Raw genomic sequence first — 22,066 nt, forward strand, 5'->3', positions numbered from 1 at the left:
GAGGCAGTTGGTCGTCAGGAGTCGAGGTGTGTTGCTGTTTGCTAGCTCTCTCGTTTTATTGTCCCAACGTTTCGGAATGGCCCGTACGAAGCAGACCGCCCGCAAGAGCACGGGAGGAAAAGCACCGCGCAAGCAGCTGGCTACGAAGGCCGCCCGGAAGAGTGCTCCTGCAACCGGTGGAGTCAAGAAGCCGCATCGCTACAGGCCGGGCACGGTCGCGCTGCGTGAGATTCGTCGTTACCAGAAGTCGACTGAGCTGCTCATCCGCAAGCTGCCCTTCCAGAGGCTAGTGCGGGAGATCGCGCAAGATTTCAAGACGGACCTCCGCTTCCAGAGCTCGGCTGTAATGGCCCTGCAGGAGGCCAGCGAGGCCTACTTGGTCGGTCTCTTCGAAGACACCAACCTCTGTGCCATCCACGCCAAGCGGGTAACCATCATGCCTAAGGACATCCAGCTGGCTCGTCGCATCCGCGGTGAACGCGCTTAATGTCGCTTCTTTGGAAGCGGCAGGCAACGCCACAAAAACGGCCCTCTTCAGGGCCACATCAGACATGCTTTTCGGACATGTGTAAAGCGACGTCCTCCCGTGTCTCAATCTCCGATGCTGACTTGTTCCAAGTGCAGGAGTTCAAAAGCTGTGAGTACTTTCTATTTATTCTCCCATTTTGAACTAGTTTGCATTGTGCCAAGTGCTCCGTTCGCAGTTGCTTCCAACGATTCCTTCATGTGTTCCTTGTTTTCTAAAGTGTTGTTGAATGAAATAAATAAAGAAGAAAAAAACCTTTCCCGAGACATTACAGGGTTCATTTTCTAGCAATCAGCGAATATCACGATTATAGATTCGACCAACAAAAACCCGTGGAGTAATTATCTGTTTTTGAGGGATGTCCACAACATTTATTGCCCTCTGCCGGTTTCGGGGAAATGCTGCTCCGATTGTTGACTCTCGTAGAAACAGCTTCAAATCCTCTCAAAGCGAGGCAGTGCAGCGGTGGTTTTACGAGTTCAAATAACAAGCAATGCTGGCCTTTGCGCCCGACAGCAAGTCTTGTTCGGGCAATTCGCACACGTGAAAGAATTTGGCATTAAACGCAGCGTAAATATTATGCATGGGAGAATGCCTAAGAGTGGCATTCAAGGCCTGTAGGTGATGAAAGAGAAACACTGTCGGCATTGCACAAAAAGGAAATTGAAATGCACATACCCGAGCGTTTAGAGACACGGAAGACTAGCGCACGGAAATGAGTATCCTGTACTCAAGTCGTGAGTGGTCCTGAAAAGGACCGTTTTTCTGTAGCGGATGCCGCAGGATGGTTTAGGCCTTCTTCTCGGTCTTCTTGGGAAGGAGGACGGCCTGGATGTTGGGCAGGACACCTCCTTGCGCGATGGTAACGCCGGACAGCAGCTTGTTGAGCTCTTCGTCGTTGCGAATGGCCAGCTGCAGGTGTCGAGGGATGATCCTAGTTTTCTTGTTGTCCCTGGCCGCGTTTCCTGCCAGCTCGAGCACTTCGGCAGCCAGGTACTCGAGTACGGCCGCCAAGTAGACGGGGGCACCGGCACCTACTCGCTCCGCGTAGTTGCCCTTTCGCAGTAGTCGGTGGATCCTTCCCACGGGAAACTGGAGCCCCGCGCGGCTGGAACGGGTCTTGCTCTTGCCCTTTGCCTTGCCTCCTTTTCCGCGCCCAGACATCTTGGTGGAGGTGAGAAGTGGACAACCGAACAAACCAACGAACACTGAGTGAGTGAGGGAGTCAGTGCATCGAGAAGCAGAAAATCAAAGGAAGTGCCAGTCCTCTCCGCTTGGGGGGCGCTGCAAGAGCGCGTTTTCGCCTTGCACTGCCTCTGCTTCATAGCACTCCTCTCCCAACACCCTCTCCCAAAAAATTGTAGTTTCAACTGCTTGCTCATTGGTTCGCGCAGCAACCAATCGCGAAGCTTTATTTTGGGCGTACTCCAATCACAGCGCACTGTTTCCCGCGCTCTAGAATGCTGGCCAATCGGAGCACATTTTTCAGAATGCTGTGAAAACCTATAAAAAGAGCAAAGAAAACGAAAATTTCAGGTGAGGTGAGGGAGGAGGTGAGGTGGTTCAAGAGTTGGCAAATAAAGTAGACGTGTGATTTGTTAGCTCCAATTTAAGCGCCATTTTGAATTTAGTCTTAGCTTTAACCCTAACTTCGTAATGTGAAGAAGAATTAAGATAGAGTAGAGCTAGTTAGTGTTAAAGATCCTTCTGCCTTAAAGAGGCGGAGGGACCTTTATTTAAACAGTTTGTAGTTTCCCCCCCGCCCTCCCTCGGGAGGGCACCGACGCAGGCATGCCCCCGGACCAACTGACCACGGACCACTCAAAGGAGACAGAGGACCCCTCGGGGTACCTTCTGCGGAGCAGGGCCATGAAGCCCAAACCAAACACAGACGGTAACCATTCGTTACTGCCAGCCGGCGCGAGCCACGTGGACAACGCGGAAAACCTCGTGGGGACCGGATCCCGCGCGGAGGCTAGCCTCCGCGTGGCACCCGAAAGCCACGAGGACGGCGCCCACGTGGAGCGCGACGAGCCCCCGAAGGATGGCGTCCCCCGACCGGACGCCATCCTAGGTGTACTAAAAAGTGCCGGTTTAGTACACCCAAATGCAGATCGGCTCCCGGACGAAGTCGTGGACCTGTTCCACGACTGCGAGAACAGCGACAGCCCCTCCGAAGCAAGCGGGGACACAACATCGAGCCCCAGTGACTCCACACCTGACAACACCTCCGAGGAGGATGACGACCAACTCCATGTGACTGTAAACACCTCCAACCAGTTTGCAGCACTTCTGGAAGCAGGCAGCAAGGACTGCAACACCCTCATCGAGGAACTGCACCAAAAAAGGAAGGACGGTGCAGCAACCCCTCCCCGAGCGACAACCCCCCCCCACAGTGACAAGCCCCCCAACATCCGGGGCCTCACGTAAGACAAACAAAGGCAAGGGTAACCAACCAATTCCCTCCTTAGACGAACTCCCCGCAAAGGGGTCCACAGTCCTGCTCCGCCCAACGGGAACAGGTAAGCTAACCCTCGAGAACAGAGTCTCCTTGGCACAGGGCCTTCGACAGGTCACGGGCGGCAAGGCGGCCGCCACACGTTTCAATCTCAGGCGAAACGTGATGGCGGTCGAAACAACGAGCGCGGCAATGACCCACCGCCTCCTAGGCACCGACAAGCTGGCGAGCCTCCCTCTCCATGCCACCCTCGCGCCGGCCAGAGCGGTGAGTATCGGCGTAATCCGCGGACTTTGCCCCAATGACGCAACAGAACAGCTGACCCGAGGCCTCGAAAGCGAGGTGCCCGTGGACCACATCAGACGGTTCAGCGGAGGGCGGTACGCGGAGCTCTTCTTCGGCGGACCCCTACCAGCCACGGTCCTGATCTATGACATCGAGTTTGTCGTGGAGGCACGACACGTCCGGCCAACGCAGTGCTGGGGATGCGGACGCTTCGGCCACGTGCAGTCCGCGTGCACGCTGCCCACTGCCTGCCCTACATGCAGGGGCAGGCACCCTCGGGGTAAGTGCGCGACAAAACTCACCCCCATTTGCCCCAACTGCAAGTGCAGACACGCTGCATTCGACAAGGGATGCAGCGTGTACCAACAACACAAGCGCGAGGCCGAGGCGGTCCGCGACACCGGCTGCAGCTGGAAGGAGGCCAAACGTGTCGCCGCCGAACTCCACAAGAAAAAGGCAAGCGAGCGCAGCACGCAGCGCGCGCAGGAGCAGACCGCCACCCCGCCCCCCTGGATGCACAGCGGAGCCAGCCAGACTCCCGCGTGGCAGACCAGCGTGCTCCCAGCGAGCTCAGTCTGGGGAGACACTTTCCCAACGCTGGAAGCGCGCAGTCGGCCAAACGCGGTGAGTAGGACTCGCGAACTAATCCCCCCAGTCGTCCCACAGCCCCCACAGGTAAAGACAAGAGAGGCCTCCACTAACACGGAACCCAGCGCCAAAATCCCCGAAGTCGGTAAGCCGCAGCGGCGGGAGGAGGTCTATCGCAGGTCCTACCGTCCAGACAGCCAACAGCAGGGGCGAGGGGTCAATGACCGGCGCCCAGCTGACGCACGGCACCTGCGAGGGTCCTCCTCTCCCCGCGCGGACGACCGTCCCGGTGGCGAGAGGGAAAGGCCTCTCCCCCAGCAAGAACAGGTGCCCCCCTCACCCCCCTTCCCCGCAGCCTCCCCAGGAGACAGCGCCGGGGATTCCCCTCGGCGGGACGAGACGGACACGCCCCCCACCGCGCAGGAAATGCGGGACATGATCTACAACCTGGAGGATCTGCTCCAAACACTAATCCCGCTTTTCCTCAAGAATCGGCAGGCTACAGCCATGATCCCGGAGGGGACCTTACTACACAGCATCACCGCGGGGATGCAACGTTCGCGGCAAGGAACTGAGAATGCCTACAAGCACTAGGAAAACAAGTAAGCCTAATGCTGTAAAAGGTTGTCCCTCGATCCTCCAGTGGAACGCGAACGGGCTCTGCAACCGCCTCACCCACCTGAGGGCAGAGCTCTTGGCAAGGCCGTACGAGGTGGTGCTGCTGCAGGAGCCAAAAATGGACGTGAGCAAACTAACCATTCCCAGCTACACCACCTACTGCTGCCCCGGCCGGGAAAAACAACCCTGGGCGGCCGTGCTCGTCCACAAAGACGCGACCCACTGCCGGATCGAGAGCGCCGATTACTGCTCGGACACTTCGGAACTTGTAGGTATTCGGGTAAAGAAAAATAACCAGACATTTTCTATCTTTTCTTGCTACGTTCACCCCAACGCGGCGTGGGGTGGAGAGGTTGTAAAACAAATTCACGCGCGAGAGCAGGGCATAATCATTCTCGGCGGAGACTTTAACTCGCACAACGAGCTGTGGGGGGACAGGAAAACGACCGCGCGCGGCAAGCGTTTGCAGGAGGCCCTCGCCCAAACCGACTTGGAGTACAGCGGAACAGGGCAGCCCACATTCATCGGACGAGGCGTCGAGCGGAGCGTACTCGATTTAACGTTCTGCTCGGCGCGATTCCCACTGACCACGGTGCTCGAGCAAGACAGCTGGGGGAGCGACCACGTTCCCATAACATCGGGACCTGCCCCACGGCCACCCAATCGAACGTGCAAGGTGGTCCACTGGGACAGGTATCGTGCCTTCCTCCGCCAGTACGAGGCGATGGGCTGGCCCCTTGACAGCCAGGCCATCGGCGCCGCACTCAAAGAGGCCACCACGTCAGTGAGTATCCCCGTTGAGCGTCCTAATCCTGACTTTCGCTGGCTCCAACTCCGAGCACAAAGACGCCAGGCACAGAGGGTGGCCCTGCGGACGGGCCGTCACGAGGACACACTCCGCTACCGACGCCAGGATGCACTCTTCAAGCGACACGGTAAGAGGCTCGCCAGGGAGCAGTGGAAGCAGAAGTGTGAGTCCTTCGACGGCCCCCGCGGGGCCACCAAGGCGTGGAAAATGGCCAAGACCCTCTGCAACCGACCGGGACCGCGAGATCCTATTGCAGGTATGGCACTCGCGCTTAACATTTCCGATGCAGACGTCCGAGAACTTCTAGCGGACGCACTGCTCTCCCCCCCCACCCGCGCCTGCCGCCCGAGATGCACCGCCCGGATGGCGAGACTGGAAGTGGCACGCGAAGCCCCAGATGACAGAGGGGCTCGGAGACTTCCAGCTACACGAGTTGGAACGCGCCCTGGCATCGCTCCCACGTAAAAAGTCGGCCCCCGGAGCAGACGGCGTCACCGCTGCAGCGCTGAGAAACCTCGACAAAGCGAGCTACCCAGCGCTGCTAGAATTGTTCAATCGAGCGTGGCGAGACGCCAACATCCCTTCCGAATGGCGTTCGGCAGTCGTCGTCCCGATCCCCAAGCCGGGTAAGCCCAGAAAAGATCCCAGCTCGTTCCGACCCATCGCGCTCACGTCGTGCATGGGGAAACTACTCGAACGAATGGTGAAAAGCCGACTCGAATACCATCTCGAGTCGGTGGGCGGGTACCCGGAAAGCACGTGTGGATTCCGACGGCATCACTGCACCGCAGACGCCATCGCGGATCTGGTGACCACGCTCGAGGAAAGCAAGGCAAAGAGATGGACGACGGGAGTCGTCCTTCTCGATGTGTCTAAAGCATTCGACGCCGTCAAACACTCAGCAATTCTGGACATGCTCAGGCTGTCAGGAATCGAGGGCCGACCGCTCCGTTACGTGAGGGCATATCTCAGCGACAGAGAGGCGCAGGTACGAGCAGCCAAGGGACTCAGCACTCCCAGGAAAATCAGGTGTGGCGTCCCCCAGGGGGGCGTGCTTTCCCCCTTGCTATTTAATGTGGCTATGTCGGCCCTCCCGCAAATCATAAACATTGGCCAAAAGGGAGTCAAACGCTTGCAAATAGCGGTTTACGCAGACGACATTGCACTTTGGGCAACTGCTCGGGGATGGCAGCGAGGGGCCGTGCGGAAAGCTTTGCAGAGAGGGGTCACCAACATTGAGCACTATCTTTCCCTGCTCGGCCTGTCCCTCTCCCCGAGCAAGTCCGTCGTTCTGTGCAATGCCCCCCACTACACATATCGCTTCTCAATGTCAATCAAAGCAGGCGGCACAGAAATTCCAATCAAGAAGCAAGCAGCTTACCTGGGGGTGCAACTGGACAGGAAAGCCACATGGGCTCCTGCGGTTGCAGAGGTAATCCGTAAGTGCCGACGCCACGCGCGTATAATCCAAATGCTTGCAGGTACTCGCCGCGGAACCTCACAGGGTATGCTGTTGACCCTCTACAAGGGATTGATTCTTTCTCGCGCACTGTACGCACTGCCGCTACTAACACTCACAGAGAACCAGTGGGAACTGCTCGAACGGATGCAACGCACTGCACTTCGCGTCTGCCTCGGAGTCCCCCGCACGGCCTCCTCGCGCCACACACTGAACGATGCAGGCGTCACCACGGTAAGACTCGCAGCGGCCGAACGAGCGATGCGGCACCTCATCCGGATCGGTGAGTCGAGGGGCACAACCGGGCTGCCCGAGCGTATTTTACAACGCACACGGTCCCAACTCGCCGCGCACGCGAGGGAACTTTTTCGGATCGCGGGCGGCCCGGGGAACAACCCTACACCACCACCACCGAGCGAGGAGCCCCCGCTGCGAGTCGAACTGAACGCAGGTCTCGATGCACCAAAGAGGCACATGGCTGAGACGACGGCGAGGCAGCACGCGGAGCATCATATCCACGAGCACTTCCTGGGCTGGGCGAAGACGTTCACGGACGGGTCTGTAAATCCGGCGAGCCACTCGGCCAGCGCCGCGGCCGTGTCGGAGGACACCGGCCGCACGGCCGCCGAGAGGCTCTCTTTCCAGGCGACCTCCACGACAGCTGAGCTGGCGGCGCTGATCCTGGCACTGTCCATCGTGGACACCGAGGGGCAGCCAGACCGCCTGGTGATACTCTGTGACTCCAAGGCTGCTCTCGGACTCCTGAAGAACCTGGACAGGGCCCCAGCACTGGCCAAGGTGGTGGCCCAAAAAGCCATCGAGCTGCAGCGCCGGGGATGGACGCTGGCCTTCCAATGGGTTCCTGCACACTGTGGAATAGCAGGTAATGAAAGAGCAGATCGCCTTGCCGCCGAAGCGCAGGAGGATCCTGCATACCCGATCTCCGAGGTCCCGGCCTTCTCCGATGCACGCCTGTTGGTCAGAAGAGTGGTGGCAGCCCGCCACCCCGAGCTCGAGCACGGGCCCCTGCCCCCGAGGCCCCCGAGGAACATGCGGCGAGGCGAAGCGGCGGTGATCCACAGGCTGCGCACGAGCAGCGCCTTCACCCCCGACTACAGAGCGAGGTGGCGAGCCGACGGCGACCGAAGCTGCCCGAGATGCGCGGCGGCCGTCGCGGACGCCGATCATCTCCTCCGCGAGTGCCCGGACTTCGGCGAGGAACGTGAGCGATTGTTTCGTCGCTACATCACTCTTGGATGTAGCACGAACAGCTTTGAAACTCTAATCAGACCGCAAGGTAAGGCGGCGCAAAGTGCCCTAACAGCGCTCGCAGGATTCCTCGTCGAGAGGGGGCTGGCCGGCGAGATCTAGGCTGCAACGGTCGCGCAAGAGACAAAGGATCTGTAGCAGACGACAGCCGCAGAGCTTCGGGGAAAGCTCACCCCACTAGGAAGGCCTGGCCTGGCGCTGCTGCCCGCCCGCCGAAAACGCTCCTCCTTTCCCTCCTTCGGGGAAACTCGGTTTCTCCGCCGGTCGCGTGGCGGAGGGGGACGCGATCGCTATCCAGGCAGGGCCTGCCGGGCGTCGCGTCCTCCTCTCCCGTAATCTCTCCTCCTTGCTGCCGAGCTGATTGACAGCTCCTCTCTCGCGTTTTTCTTCTCTTTACTTTATTCGCCCTGGTTCTCCCTCGCGCTGCACCCCCGGCTGTTATTTTTTCTCTCTCCTTTCTTGTAGCCTCCTCTTTAGATTCAGCTTCTCTTTTCTTTCTGTTTACTTAACTGCCTTCCACTTAGAACGCGCGCGCAGGCCCACCCTTTGCGAGGGACCCCTGAACCACTTAACTCTTTTGGACTGTATTGTTTATCTTCCTTTCTTTGGCTTCGCTTCTTGCCCGGTACGTTCTTGGCGCCGGACTTGTTTGACAGCCTCTCTCTCGCGTTTTCCGTCTGCTTCTTGGCTTTTAGTTTTATTTTTCTTTCCTGCCTTCAGCGGGGAGGACTCTTTGTACAAGTTCTAACTGATGGCTCCTCTTGGAACGCGCGCGCTGGGCCACCCCTCGCGTGGGCCCCCTGACCCACTTAACACTCTTAGACTGTATTGGTTTTCTTTTCTTCTTTGGCTTTGCTTCTTGACCGGTACGTTCTTGGCGCCGGACTTGTTTGACAGCCTCTCTCTCGCGTTTTCCGTCTGCTTTTTGGCTTTTAGTTTTATTTTTCTTTCCTGCCTTCAGCGGGGAGGACTCTTTGTACAAGTTCTAACTGATAGCTCCTCTTGGAACGCGCGCGCTGGGCCACCCCTTGCGTGGGCCCCCTGACCCACTTAACACTTTTAGACTGTATTGGTTAACTTTTCTTTCTCTGGCTTCGCTTCTTGTCGGGTGCGTCCTTCGCGCACGACTTGATTGACAGCCTCTCTCTCGCGTTCTTTGTCTGCTTTTAGCTTTTATTTTTTGAACTCTTCTTTCCTGCCTGGCAGCAGGGACTGCTCTTTGTGCAAATCCTAACTGATAGCTTCCCTCCCGCGTTTTGCTTTTCTATTCTTTATTCTCGCCAGGTCTGCCCCTCGCGCGGGGCCCCTTCTGCTTTGGCAAAACAATCTCCCCGCGCGCTGTCCCGCTCTGGCGCCGTGCCATTTTTCTTATTTATGTTGATTCTTCTCTCGCGGGCAAGGAATAACCTTACTGAGTCCGGGTTTCGAATAACAAATTCGGAATTCTTTTTTTTCCTTTTAATGGGCAGGAACTAACCTCGCCCAGCCGTGAAAAGTTTTCGAATGATAGATTCGGAAGCTAGTAAACCCTAGGCATGCCAAGGGTCAGGCATTTTCAGAAAATGCCATACAAGTAATTTCTACCTTTGCGTTTGGTGAACCACGCGTTAAATCGCGTGGGTCACTCAGCCAAACACAGGCAAAGAATGTCATTCCGTAGCACTCTGCGGAATGTCCCTTATGCATACAATAGGCTCGACCGCCCCTGTTGAGGGAACGGAATCTATTAATGTTCCCCCCAATCCTTTCGCAACGCCGTGTTGTGTATACATGCAGCAGAGAGATGCTCGCCGACCCATTGCACTTTGGCTCGGAATACTGGGAGACTTGGTGTTGGTGTGACTGGTGACAGTGCTTGGAAATTCGGACACCGCGTGCCGAACCCGATTCGTTCACCCTGGACTCTGTGAAGATGTGCTACAGGCTTCTGGACAAGACACTCGGACATTTAAAGGATCTCCTTCCTTCCTCGGCTCCGCCCCCTTTTCTGCCAGCCACTTTCTGTGGCTCCTCGCGCCCCGCTTGTCGGCTTTGGCGAAACAACCTCCCTCTCTCTTTTTTCACAATTTTTTCTTCTATCAGCTTTTATCCCCTTCCCTTCCCCCAATCCAACGATGACCGTTCGGCCCATGGCTGTAACTCCAACGATGGTTTTTCTCTTTTGCAAGACTTCTCTCTCTCTCTCTCTCTCAAAATTTCAGGTTGCCCCAGTTGTTGTTTCGCCATCTTTTTGCGAGTAACAACGTCGATCTTCTCCCGAAGACAAGTCGCGCGAGGATGCCCCCCCAACCGAGCGGAAAAGCAGTGAAGAAGGCGGGCAAGGCACAGAAAAATGTGCGTGCCACCGACAAGAAGAAGAAGAGGCGCAAGAGGAAGGAGAGCTTCAGCATCTACATCTACAAGGTGCTCAAACAGGTCCATCCCGACACCGGAGTGTCCAGCAAGGCCATGTCGATCATGAACAGCTTCGTGAACGACATCTTCGAGCGCATCGCAGCAGAGTCGTCTCGGCTGGCTCACTACAACAAGCGCTCGACCATCACGAGTCGGGAGATCCAGACAGCTGTGAGGCTCCTGCTGCCGGGTGAACTGGCAAAGCATGCGGTGTCCGAGGGCACCAAGGCTGTCACCAAGTACACCAGTTCCAAGTAACACCCAGGAGCTATCTCCCTGCTGTATGTACAAACGGCCCTTTTGAGGGCCATACTCATCCCTGCAAAACGGCCGTCTCTCGATGACTTCCAACTCCCGTGTCTCTCTTTTCAAGAAATATGTAAGTACCCAGTGCTTCTGCATCGCGCATGTTTGCAAAGAGTATGTCTTTTTTCTTGTTGTGCAGTCGAACTTGGCTTCTTGTAGCCACAGTCGGATGTCGTTTATTTTGTTTCGGTGAAAAAAAAACATTGTATTTCATTGCTTTTGAGGGCACGAGTGACCTTCCTAAATATTGCACATCGCTCGCGTATGTAAAGGATATATTCGCGTGGTTTTTAGCCGTTGGGAGCCCATACTCCAAAGTGTTGTGTTTTCGAGTTGCAGCGTTTTTCTTTTTAGAGCCACGGTTGTATCAAATAACTTGCTTTTAAATTCGAGTGTTCTTATTTTAAGTTTAAAAAATGCAATGATAAACGTAGATACAGGCTTTTAATCTCGTGTGCCGCGAAAGAAAAGTGTGTACTAACAGCACAAAAAAGAGAAACTCTTTTAAGGCGAGTACTTTTATTTTTATTTTTGCCTGATCTTGGACGATCGAATTCCGGCCCGAGCGCGAAGCCGGCCCTACGGCTTCGCCTGTTTCGCTCTCTAACGCAACGAAAAATATCTTTACGCTTACCGAAGTGTATATTTTCTGAAAGCTAATGAAATTCTTCGGTAGGTGTAAAAAGCATTTGAATTTAGACGAAATTGTTTTATTACTTTACTTCATTTGCGCGATTCGCGGCAGCGGCACGAACTGGCCGCTTTCGGGTGGCAGGTTTTGCTTCTTAACAGACCGAAGGCTTGGTAAAAAGTTTTTCAGTATCAAATTTTCTGCCAGCCAAAAAGACTTTTCGTCCCGTGTAATAAGCACTTAAAACCGGACCCTTTTATATCAGTCAATATTTTGATCAAACTGTGTTCTTGGGTGACCCAACTTGCTGTCGACCCGGCTCACCATGGCGGTGAATTGCACTGCGCGCTTAAAAACGCCAGTGATAAGAAACTTTAATTTTTGTGTGCCGTGAGAAGAGTGTGTCTTGTACAAGTTCCGATGAATAGATTGCTCGAACGTTTATAAAACTCTTTCTTATTCGCATGTGAAAACGGGCCCTTGACTAGCTGCATCGGTGCGAAGCTCGGCACTCCTGAGTTGACATGTTTCTCCCATTGACTTAGCGAAAACGAATCTTAATCCCGCTAAAATATATATCTCCTGGAACCTAGAAAAAACAATGTTTTGCACATACAACTATGAAGACTCAAAATGGGCGAGGTGTATGAATGCCTTTGCTAAAGCCATGCATTTCATCAACACACGCTTGCTTCCAGTGCGCAGCCACCTGTCGGCCACAATACGAAGCTGCAGGACTGCTCCCATTCGTCGGCGGGAGAGGAGGAGGCCGTCGTGGGTTCACTTGGTCGGACCCGTAGAGCATTGCCGCCAGTCTTTGTTGAAGTAGGCGAACGGTGCGGTCGTGTTTTCCGTCCCTGTTTTTGCAGCAAACATGTCTGGAAGAGGCAAGGGCGGCAAGGGCCTGGGCAAGGGTGGTGCCAAGCGCCATCGCAAGGTTCTTCGCGATAACATCCAGGGGATCACCAAGCCTGCAATCCGTCGCCTAGCCCGCCGCGGTGGTGTCAAGCGCATTTCCGGCCTCATCTATGAAGAGACCCGCGGCGTCCTCAAGGTCTTCCTGGAGAACGTCATTCGCGATGCCGTCACCTACACCGAGCACGCCAAGAGGAAGACCGTGACGGCCATGGATGTGGTGTACGCGCTCAAGAGGCAAGGCCGTACCCTCTATGGTTTCGGTGGTTAACAGCCGTCTCGCCGTCGGACACACATCGAAAACGGCCCTTTTCAGGGCCAAACCAGTACCGATCTATCTTGGAAACGGGTTTTCATTCCAACGCCTCCCTCCCGTGTCTCTGTAATCCTGAAAACAAGCACTGCTTTGGGTGAGTGATTCCTCGTTTGTCATGAGTGTTGTTTTGCCGCGGGTCTCTACCATTTTGTGCGCTACAGCCGAGTGTACCAATCTTCTCAGGCAGCAGTCGAACATTCGTTGCCCTAGTACCTGCCATCGGCCATACCATGCTGAATACGCCGGTTCTCGTCCGATCACCGAAGCTAAGCAGCATCGGGCTCCGTCAGTACTTGGGAGGGTGACCACCTGGGAACACGGAGTGCTGATGGCATTTTTCTTTTTTTTTTCTGCTCTCTTGGAGGGTTGTGTCCTTTTGTACCAGTTCTTATATTTTCTGAAAGCTAATGAACTTCTCTAATAGGTGTAAAAATTATTTGAATTTAAACGGAGTTATTCTTCTTCATATTTTGATCTAACCACTTACTTGGAAGGCAAAACAAGTTTTCGGGGGCTCTGGGTGGATGGTAGATTTGAGTTTAAAAAGGTACTAATAAACGCAGATGCAGATTCTTAATTTTGTGTGCCGCTAAAAAAACGTGTGCGCTAAGAGCACAGAAAAAGAGACTCTTCTGAAGCGAGTAGTTCTTTTTATATTTAATTTTTGCCTGATCTTGGACGATCGAATCGCGGCTCGAGCGCGCGCCGGACTCTACAGCTTGACCTGTTTCACTCTCTAACGCAACGAAAAATATTTTTACGCATAGCGAAGTATATATTTTCCGAAAGCTAATGAACTTCTCTAATAGGTGTAAAAATTATTTGAATTTAAACGGAGTTATTCTTCTTCATATTTCGATCTAACCACTTACTTGGAAGGCAAAACAAGTTTTCGGGCGCTCTGGGTGGATGGTCGATCTAAGTTTAAAACAGGTAATAATAAACGCAGATGCAGATTCTTAATTTTGTGTGCCGCTAAAAAAACGTGTGCGCTAAGAGCACAGAAAAAGAGACTCTTCTGAAGTGAGTAGTTCTTTTTATATTTCATTTTTGCCTGATCTTGGACGATCGAATCGCGGCTCGAGCGCGCGCCGGACTCTATACAGCTTGACCTGTTTCACTCTCTAACGCAACGAAAAATATTTTTACGCATAGCGAAGTATATATTTTCCGAAAGCTAATGAACTTCTCTAATAGGTGTAAAAATTATTTGAATTTAAACGGAGTTATTCTTCTTCATATTTTGATCTAACCACTTACTTGGAAGGCAAAACAAGTTTTCGGGCGCTCTGGGTGGATGGTAGATTTGAGTTTAAAAAGGTACTAATAAACGCAGATGCAGATTCTTAATTTTGTGTGCCGCTAAAAAAACGTGTGCGCTAAGAGCACAGAAAAAGAGACTCTTCTGAAGCGAGTAGTTCTTTTTATATTTAATTTTTGCCTGATCTTGGACGATCGAATCGCGGCTCGAGCGCGCGCCGGACTCTACAGCTTGACCTGTTTCACTCTCTAACGCAACGAAAAATATTTTTACGCATAGCGAAGTATATATTTTCCGAAAGCTAATGAACTTCTCTAATAGGTGTAAAAATTATTTGAATTTAAACGGAGTTATTCTTCTTCATATTTCGATCTAACCACTTACTTGGAAGGCAAAACAAGTTTTCGGGCGCTCTGGGTGGATGGTCGATCTAAGTTTAAAACAGGTAATAATAAACGCAGATGCAGATTCTTAATTTTGTGTGCCGCTAAAAAAACGTGTGCGCTAAAAGCACAGAAAAAGAGACTCTTCTGAAGTGAGTAGTTCTTTTTATATTTCATTTTTGCCTGATCTTGGACGATCGAATCGCGGCTCGAGCGCGCGCCGGACTCTATACAGCTTGACCTGTTTCACTCTCTAACGCAACGAAAAATATTTTTACGCATAGCGAAGTATATATTTTCCGAAAGCTAATGAACTTCTCTAATAGGTGTAAAAATTATTTGAATTTAAACGGAGTTATTCTTCTTCATATTTCGATCTAACCACTTACTTGGAAGGCAAAACAAGTTTTCGGGCGCTCTGGGTGGATGGTCGATTTAAGTTTAACAAAGGTAATAATAAACGCAGATGCAGATTCTTAATTTTGTGTGCCGCTCAAAAAACGTGTGCGCTAAGAGCACAGAAAAAGAGACTCTTCTGAAGTGAGTAGTTCTTTTTATATTTAATTTTTGCCTGATCTTGGACGATCGAATCGCGGCTCGAGCGCGCGCCGGACTCTACAGCTTGACCTGTTTCACTCTCTAACGCAACGAAAAATATTTTTACGCATAGCGAAGTATATATTTTCCGAAAGCTAATGAACTTCTCTAATAGGTGTAAAAATTATTTGAATTTAAACGGAGTTATTCTTCTTCATATTTCGATCTAACCACTTACTTGGAAGGCAAAACAAGTTTTCGGGCGCTCTGGGTGGATGGTCGATTTAAGTTTAACAAAGGTAATAATAAACGCCGATGCAGATTCTTAATTTTGTGTGCCGCTCAAAAAACGTGTGCGCTAAGAGAACAGAAAAAGAGACTCTTCTGAAGTGAGTAGTTCTTTTTATATTTAATTTTTGCCTGATCTTGGACGATCGAATCGCGGCTCGAGCGCGCGCCGGACTCTACAGCTTGACCTGTTTCACTCTCTAACGCAACGAAAAATATTTTTACGCATAGCGAAGTATATATTTTCCGAAAGCTAATGAACTTCTCTAATAGGTGTAAAAATTATTTGAATTTAAACGGAGTTATTCTTTTTCATATTTCGATCTAACCACTTACTTGGAAGGCAAAACAAGTTTTCGGGCGCTCTGGGTGGATGGTCGATTTAAGTTTAACAAAGGTAATAATAAACGCAGATGCAGATTCTTAATTTTGTGTGCCGCTCAAAAAACGTGTGCGCTAAGAGCACAGAAAAAGAGACTCTTCTGAAGCGAGTAGTTCTTTTTATCTTTAATTTTTGCCTGATCTTGGACGATCGAATCGCGGCTCGAGCGCGCGCCGGACTCTACAGCTTGACCTGTTTCACTCTCTAACGCAACGAAAAATATTTTTACGCATAGCGAAGTATATATTTTCCGAAAGCTAATGAACTTCTCTAATAGGTGTAAAAATTATTTGAATTTAAACGGAGTTATTCTTCTTCATATTTCGATCTAACCACTTACTTGGAAGGCAAAACAAGTTTTCGGGCGCTCTGGGTGGATGGTCGATCTAAGTTTAAAACAGGTAATAATAAACGCAGATGCAGATTCTTAATTTTGTGTGCCGCTAAAAAAACGTGTGCGCTAAGAGCACAGAAAAAGAGACTCTTCTGAAGCGAGTAGTTCTTTTTATCTTTAATTTTTGCCTGATCTTGGACGATCGAATCGCGGCTCGAGCGCGCGCCGGACTCTACAGCTTGACCTGTTTCACTCTCTAACGCAACGAAAAATATTTTTACGCATAGCGAAGTATATATTTTCCGAAAGCTAATGAACTTCTCTAATAGGTGTAAAAATTATTTGAATTTAAACGGAGTTATTCTTTTTCATATTTCGATCTAACCACTTACTTGGAAGGCAAAACAAGTTTTCGGGCGCTCTGGGTGGATGGTCGATTTAAGTTTAACAAAGGTAATAATAAACGCAGATGCAGATTCTTAATTTTGTGTGCCGCTCAAAAAACGTGTGCGCTAAGAGCACAGAAAAAGAGACTCTTCTGAAGCGAGTAGTTCTTTTTATATTTAATTTTTGCCTGATCTTGGACGATCGAATCGCGGCTCGAGCGCGCGCCGGACTCTACAGCTTGACCTGTTTCACTCTCTAACGCAACGAAAAATATTTTTACGCATAGCGAAGTATATATTTTCCGAAAGCTAATGAACTTCTCTAATAGGTGTAAAAATTATTTGAATTTAAACGGAGTTATTCTTTTTCATATTTCGATCTAACCACTTACTTGGAAGGCAAAACAAGTTTTCGGGCGCTCTGGGTGGATGGTCGATTTAAGTTTAACAAAGGTAATAATAAACGCAGATGCAGATTCTTAATTTTGTGTGCCGCTCAAAAAACGTGTGCGCTAAGAGCACAGAAAAAGAGACTCTTCTGAAGCGAGTAGTTCTTTTTATCTTTAATTTTTGCCTGATCTTGGACGATCGAATCGCGGCTCGAGCGCGCGCCGGACTCTACAGCTTGACCTGTTTCACTCTCTAACGCAACGAAAAATATTTTTACGCATAGCGAAGTATATATTTTCCGAAAGCTAATGAACTTCTCTAATAGGTGTAAAAATTATTTGAATTTAAACGGAGTTATTTTTCTTCATATTTCGATCTAACCTCTTACTTGGAAGCCAAAACTAGTTTTCAAGCGGTCAGGGCGGCTGGTCGATTTAAGTTTAAAAGAGGTAATAATAAACGTAGATACAGATTCTTAATTTCGTGTGCCGCGAAAAAAAAGGTGTGCGCTAAGAGGACAGAAAAAAAGACTGTTCTAAAGCGAGTAGTTTTTTTTATTTTCGCCTGATCTTAGGCGATCGAATCGCGGCTCGAGCGTGAAGCGGGCCTCCACGACTTCACGAGTACCACACACAAAGATAAAATGCTGCTAACAGGGGAACAAACAATAATATAACACCAAGTATGCCTCGTGCACATTGAAAAAGAGCAGGAATCAGCTTACCGAGGCTGGAACAGAGAGGTGGCGAGAGACACGGGAGCTGCATGCCACGCAAGTGCATATCCCCCGATATGCAAACGAATTATGGCCCTGATGAGGGCCGTTTTGTTTTTCGCTCTGGATATCCAGGAGAAGACCTATTTCTTGAAGGAAGCCTTCTTTGCAGCCGGCTTCTTGGCAGGGGTCTTTTTTGCTGCCTTGGGTTTCTTGGGGCTCTTGGGTGCTGCAGCCTTCTTCTCTGCCTTTGGCTTTTTCGGCTTGGCCGACTTGGGCTTGGCCGACTTGGCCCTCTTTGCGGGCGACTTCTTGGCAGTCCCGGGCTTCTTCTTCCTGGCCGCACCGGCAGTTGCCGAGGCTGGGCGCTTCTTTGCAGCACCAGCCTCCTTTTTGGGCTTCCTAGCAGCAGGTGAGGGCTTGTCGGACTTGGCTGACAGCTTGAACGATCCGGTAGCTCCCTTGCCCTTGGTCTGCACCAATGCTCCCGCAGCCACGGCAGACTTGAGATACTTGCGGATGAAAGGAGACAGCTTCTCGACGTCCACCTTGTAGTTGGCAGACATGTATTTCTTGATGGCTTGTAGAGATGAACCACCACGTTCCTTAAGCGCACTGATGGATGCTGTCACCATTGCGGACACCTTGGGATGCGTTGGCACGGCCTTTGCCTTTCCCTTGGACACTTTCGTGGAAGCCTTTTTGGGGCTCTTGAGGGCAGCGGGGGCCGCGACCCCAGCAGGAGCGGACACTTCTTCGGACATGACCCACTCTAATCGTAAGCAGAGAGAGACTGAAAAAAAACCGTCTAGAACAAGCGCTCATTGGCCGAGAGAGGCGAGCGCGAACCTCCGGGAGAAGCCCTTCGAAGGTGACGAATGTTTGTAACCATGCCGTTTCTAAAATAACAAAGTTTGGAGTCTAATTTTTGCTCGATTCTGTGCTCTAATATAGGTTCCACATTATCCTCACAAGTCTGAGTTACTTCGATCGAGAAAAATTATTTTACGGAGCCAAGCGCATAGGCCCTCACAAGAAAGTCGCCCAAAACAGCATCCAAGAATGAACAAGCGCGCTGATTGGACGAGAGGCGAGCGCGGCCCACTGGAGAAGGTAACGAATGTTTATAACCGTGCCGTTTCTAAAATAACAAGGTTGGGAGTCTAATTTTTGCTCGATTCTGTGCTCTAACGTTGGTTCCACATTATCCCCACAAGTTTAGATCACTTCAATCGTGAAATATTGTCCTAGCGAGCCACGTGCGCTGTCCCTCGCAAGAAACTTGCCCAAAACAGCATCCAGAATGAACAAGCTCTCTGATTGGCCGAGAGGCCTTGTCGGGAAGGAAGTTTCACCACTCGCGCTGAGGCAGTTGGTCGTCAGGAGTCGAGGTGTGTTGCTGTTTGCTAGCTCTCTCGTTTTATTGTCCCAACGTTTCGGAATGGCCCGTACGAAGCAGACCGCCCGCAAGAGCACGGGAGGAAAAGCACCGCGCAAGCAGCTGGCTACGAAGGCCGCCCGGAAGAGTGCTCCTGCAACCGGTGGAGTCAAGAAGCCGCATCGCTACAGGCCGGGCACGGTCGCGCTGCGTGAGATTCGTCGTTACCAGAAGTCGACTGAGCTGCTCATCCGCAAGCTGCCCTTCCAGAGGCTAGTGCGGGAGATCGCGCAAGATTTCAAGACGGACCTCCGCTTCCAGAGCTCGGCTGTAATGGCCCTGCAGGAGGCCAGCGAGGCCTACTTGGTCGGTCTCTTCGAAGACACCAACCTCTGTGCCATCCACGCCAAGCGGGTAACCATCATGCCTAAGGACATCCAGCTGGCTCGTCGCATCCGCGGTGAACGCGCTTAATGTCGCTTCTTTGGAAGCGGCAGGCAACGCCACAAAAACGGCCCTCTTCAGGGCCACATCAGACATGCTTTTCGGACATGTGTAAAGCGACGTCCTCCCGTGTCTCAATCTCCGATGCTGACTTGTTCCAAGTGCAGGAGTTCAAAAGCTGTGAGTACTTTCTATTTATTCTCCCATTTTGAACTAGTTTGCATTGTGCCAAGTGCTCCGTTCGCAGTTGCTTCCAACGATTCCTTCATGTGTTCCTTGTTTTCTAAAGTGTTGTTGAATGAAATAAATAAAGAAGAAAAAAACCTTTCCCGAGACATTACAGGGTTCATTTTCTAGCAATCAGCGAATATCACGATTATAGATTCGACCAACAAAAACCCGTGGAGTAATTATCTGTTTTTGAGGGATGTCCACAACATTTATTGCCCTCTGCCGGTTTCGGGGAAATGCTGCTCCGATTGTTGACTCTCGTAGAAACAGCTTCAAATCCTCTCAAAGCGAGGCAGTGCAGCGGTGGTTTTACGAGTTCAAATAACAAGCAATGCTGGCCTTTGTGCCCGACAGCAAGTCTTGTTCGGGCAATTCGCACACGTGAAAGAATTTGGCATTAAACGCAGCGTAAATATTATGCATGGGAGAATGCCTAAGAGTGGCATTCAAGGCCTGTAGGTGATGAAAGAGAAACACTGTCGGCATTGCACAAAAAGGAAATTGAAATGCACATACCCGAGCGTTTAGAGACACGGAAGACTAGCGCACGGAAATGAGTATCCTGTACTCAAGTCGTGAGTGGTCTTGAAAAGGACCGTTTTTCTGTAGCGGATGCCGCGGGATGGTTTAGGCCTTCTTCTCGGTCTTCTTGGGAAGGAGGACGGCCTGGATGTTGGGCAGGACACCTCCTTGCGCGATGGTAACGCCGGACAGCAGCTTGTTGAGCTCTTCGTCGTTGCGAATGGCCAGCTGCAGGTGTCGAGGGATGATCCTAGTTTTCTTGTTGTCCCTGGCCGCGTTTCCTGCCAGCTCGAGCACTTCGGCAGCCAGGTACTCGAGTACGGCCGCCAAGTAGACGGGGGCACCGGCACCTACTCGCTCCGCGTAGTTGCCCTTTCGCAGTAGTCGGTGGATCCTTCCCACGGGAAACTGGAGCCCCGCGCGGCTGGAACGGGTCTTGCTCTTGCCCTTTGCCTTGCCTCCTTTTCCGCGCCCAGACATCTTGGTGGAGGTGAGAAGTGGACAACCGAACAAACCAACGAACACTGAGTGAGTGAGGGAGTCAGCGCATCGAGAAGCAGAAAATCAAAGGAAGTGCCAGTCCTCTCCGCTTGGGGGGCGCTGCAAGAGCGCGTTTTCGCCTTGCACTGCCTCTGCTTCATAGCACTCCTCTCCCAACACCCTCTCCCAAAAAATTGTAGTTTCAACTGCTTGCTCATTGGTTCGCGCAGCAACCAATCGCGAAGCTTTATTTTGGGCGTACTCCAATCACAGCGCACTGTTTCCCGCGCTCTAGAATGCTGGCCAATCGGAGCACATTTTTCAGAATGCTGTGAAAACCTATAAAAAGAGCAAAGAAAACGAAAATTTCAGGTGAGGAGCTTTTTAGAAGAGTTGGCAAATAAAGTAGACGTGTGATTTGTTAGCTCCAATATAAGCGCCATTTTGAATTTAGTCTTAGCTTTAACCCTAACTTCGTAATGTGAAGAAGAATTAAGATAGAGTAGAGCTAGTTAGTGTTAAAGATCCTTCTGCCTTAAAGAGGCGGAGGGACCTTTATTTAAACAGTTTGTAGTTTCCCCCCGCCCTCCCTCGGGAGGGCACCGACGCAGGCATGCCCCCGGACCAACTGACCACGGACCACTCAAAGGAGACAGAGGACCCCTCGGGGTACCTGCTGCGGAGCAGGGCCATGAAGCCCAAACCAAACACAGACGGTAACCATTCGTTACCGCCAGCCGGCGCGAGCCACGTGGACAACGCGGAAAACCTCGTGGGAACCGGATCCCGCGCGGAGGCTAGCCTCCGCGTGGCACCCGAGAGCCACGAGGACGGCGCCCACGTGGAGCGCGACGAGCCCCCGAAGGATGGCGTCCCCCGACCGGACGCCATCCTAGGTGTACTAAAAAGTGCCGGTTTAGTACACCCAAATGCAGATCGGCTCCCGGACGAAGTCGTGGACCTGTTCCACGACTGCGAGAACAGCGACAGCCCCTCCGAAGCAAGCGGGGACACAACATCGAGCCCCAGTGACTCCACACCTGACAACACCTCCGAGGAGGATGACGACCAACTCCAGGTGACTGTAAACACCTCCAACCAGTTTGCAGCACTTCTGGAAGCAGGCAGCAAGGACTGCAACACCCTCATCGAGGAACTGCAACAAAAAAGGAAGGACGGTGCAGCAACCCCTCCCCGAGCGACAACCCCCCCCACAGTGACAAGCCCCCCAACATCCGGGGCCTCACGTAAGAAAAACAAAGGCAAGGGTAACCAACCAATTCCCTCCTTAGACGAACTCCCCGCAAAGGGGTCCACAGTCCTGCTCCGCCCAACGGGAACAGGTAAGCTAACCCTCGAGAACAGAGTCTCCTTGGCACAGGGCCTTCGACAGGTCACGGGCGGCAAGGCGGCCGCCACACGTTTCAATCTCAGGCGAAACGTGATGGCGGTCGAAACAACGAGCGCGGCAATGACCCACCGCCTCCTAGGCACCGACAAGCTGGCGAGCCTCCCTCTCCATGCCACCCTCGCGCCGGCCAGAGCGGTGAGTATCGGCGTAATCCGCGGACTTTGCCCCAATGACGAAACAGAACAGCTGACCCGAGGCCTCGAAAGCGAGGTGCCCGTGGACCACATCAGACGGTTCAGCGGAGGGCGGTACGCGGAGCTCTTCTTCGGCGGACCCCTACCAGCCACGGTCCTGATCTATGACATCGAGTTTGTCGTGGAGGCACGACACGTCCGGCCAACGCAGTGCTGG

The 22,066-nt window shown here is 52.1% G+C and overlaps 8 protein-coding genes and 1 non-coding gene across 9 annotated transcripts; 6 read left to right on the forward strand and 3 right to left on the reverse strand.

The window, feature by feature from the left end:
• Window positions 1-2: 2 nt before the first annotated feature.
• On the forward strand, window positions 3-923 carry LOC120837220 (histone H3). Its single transcript, XM_042291127.1, has one exon. The coding sequence runs from the start codon at window positions 77-79 to the stop codon at window positions 485-487; it is 411 nt and encodes a 136-aa protein (XP_042147061.1). The 5' UTR covers window positions 3-76; the 3' UTR covers window positions 488-923.
• Window positions 924-1,314: 391 nt separating this feature from the next.
• On the reverse strand, window positions 1,315-1,738 carry LOC120837223 (histone H2A-like). The gene has a single exon (XM_040206462.3). The coding sequence runs from the start codon at window positions 1,688-1,690 to the stop codon at window positions 1,316-1,318; it is 375 nt and encodes a 124-aa protein (XP_040062396.1). The 5' UTR covers window positions 1,691-1,738; the 3' UTR covers window position 1,315.
• A 4,743-nt stretch (window positions 1,739-6,481) lies between these two features.
• On the forward strand, window positions 6,482-8,299 carry LOC120837219. The gene has a single exon (XM_040206458.1). It carries the CDS (start codon window positions 6,611-6,613, stop codon window positions 8,111-8,113), a length of 1,503 nt encoding a protein of 500 aa, XP_040062392.1. The 5' UTR covers window positions 6,482-6,610; the 3' UTR covers window positions 8,114-8,299.
• Window positions 8,300-10,216: 1,917 nt separating this feature from the next.
• LOC120837224 (histone H2B) lies at window positions 10,217-10,721 on the forward strand. The gene has a single exon (XM_040206463.2). It carries the CDS (start codon window positions 10,289-10,291, stop codon window positions 10,661-10,663), a length of 375 nt encoding a protein of 124 aa, XP_040062397.1. The 5' UTR covers window positions 10,217-10,288; the 3' UTR covers window positions 10,664-10,721.
• A 925-nt stretch (window positions 10,722-11,646) lies between these two features.
• Window positions 11,647-12,567, forward strand: LOC121836271 (histone H4). The gene has a single exon (XM_042291128.1). The coding sequence runs from the start codon at window positions 12,217-12,219 to the stop codon at window positions 12,526-12,528; it is 312 nt and encodes a 103-aa protein (XP_042147062.1). The 5' UTR covers window positions 11,647-12,216; the 3' UTR covers window positions 12,529-12,567.
• Window positions 12,568-12,788: 221 nt separating this feature from the next.
• On the forward strand, window positions 12,789-12,907 carry LOC120837267. The gene has a single exon (XR_005714831.1). It is a non-coding gene; the product is annotated as a 5S ribosomal RNA (ribosomal RNA).
• A 4,485-nt stretch (window positions 12,908-17,392) lies between these two features.
• Window positions 17,393-18,581, reverse strand: LOC120847789 (histone H1-II-like). The gene has a single exon (XM_040219667.2). The coding sequence runs from the start codon at window positions 18,011-18,013 to the stop codon at window positions 17,393-17,395; it is 621 nt and encodes a 206-aa protein (XP_040075601.2). The 5' UTR covers window positions 18,014-18,581.
• Window positions 18,582-18,616: 35 nt separating this feature from the next.
• LOC120837214 (histone H3) lies at window positions 18,617-19,537 on the forward strand. Its single transcript, XM_040206453.3, has one exon. The coding sequence runs from the start codon at window positions 18,691-18,693 to the stop codon at window positions 19,099-19,101; it is 411 nt and encodes a 136-aa protein (XP_040062387.1). The 5' UTR covers window positions 18,617-18,690; the 3' UTR covers window positions 19,102-19,537.
• Window positions 19,538-19,901: 364 nt separating this feature from the next.
• On the reverse strand, window positions 19,902-20,426 carry LOC120837215 (histone H2A-like). The gene has a single exon (XM_040206454.2). It carries the CDS (start codon window positions 20,302-20,304, stop codon window positions 19,930-19,932), a length of 375 nt encoding a protein of 124 aa, XP_040062388.1. The 5' UTR covers window positions 20,305-20,426; the 3' UTR covers window positions 19,902-19,929.
• Between the last annotated feature and the right edge of the window lie 1,640 nt (window positions 20,427-22,066).

Source organism: Ixodes scapularis, unplaced genomic scaffold (assembly GCF_016920785.2).
Source record: "Ixodes scapularis isolate PalLabHiFi unplaced genomic scaffold, ASM1692078v2 PGA_scaffold22__2_contigs__length_789307, whole genome shotgun sequence".
NCBI classification, from domain to species: Eukaryota; Metazoa; Arthropoda; class Arachnida; order Ixodida; family Ixodidae; genus Ixodes; species Ixodes scapularis.

Coding starts and splice junctions, on each gene's coding strand:
- LOC120837215 (XM_040206454.2), bottom strand. CDS start 20,304: ATGTCTGGGCGCGGAAAAGGAGGCAAGGCAAAGGGCAAGAGCAAGACC.
- LOC120847789 (XM_040219667.2), bottom strand. CDS start 18,013: ATGTCCGAAGAAGTGTCCGCTCCTGCTGGGGTCGCGGCCCCCGCTGCC.
- LOC120837223 (XM_040206462.3), bottom strand. CDS start 1,690: ATGTCTGGGCGCGGAAAAGGAGGCAAGGCAAAGGGCAAGAGCAAGACC.
- LOC120837224 (XM_040206463.2), top strand. CDS start 10,289: ATGCCCCCCCAACCGAGCGGAAAAGCAGTGAAGAAGGCGGGCAAGGCA.
- LOC121836271 (XM_042291128.1), top strand. CDS start 12,217: ATGTCTGGAAGAGGCAAGGGCGGCAAGGGCCTGGGCAAGGGTGGTGCC.
- LOC120837220 (XM_042291127.1), top strand. CDS start 77: ATGGCCCGTACGAAGCAGACCGCCCGCAAGAGCACGGGAGGAAAAGCA.
- LOC120837219 (XM_040206458.1), top strand. CDS start 6,611: ATGTCAATCAAAGCAGGCGGCACAGAAATTCCAATCAAGAAGCAAGCA.
- LOC120837214 (XM_040206453.3), top strand. CDS start 18,691: ATGGCCCGTACGAAGCAGACCGCCCGCAAGAGCACGGGAGGAAAAGCA.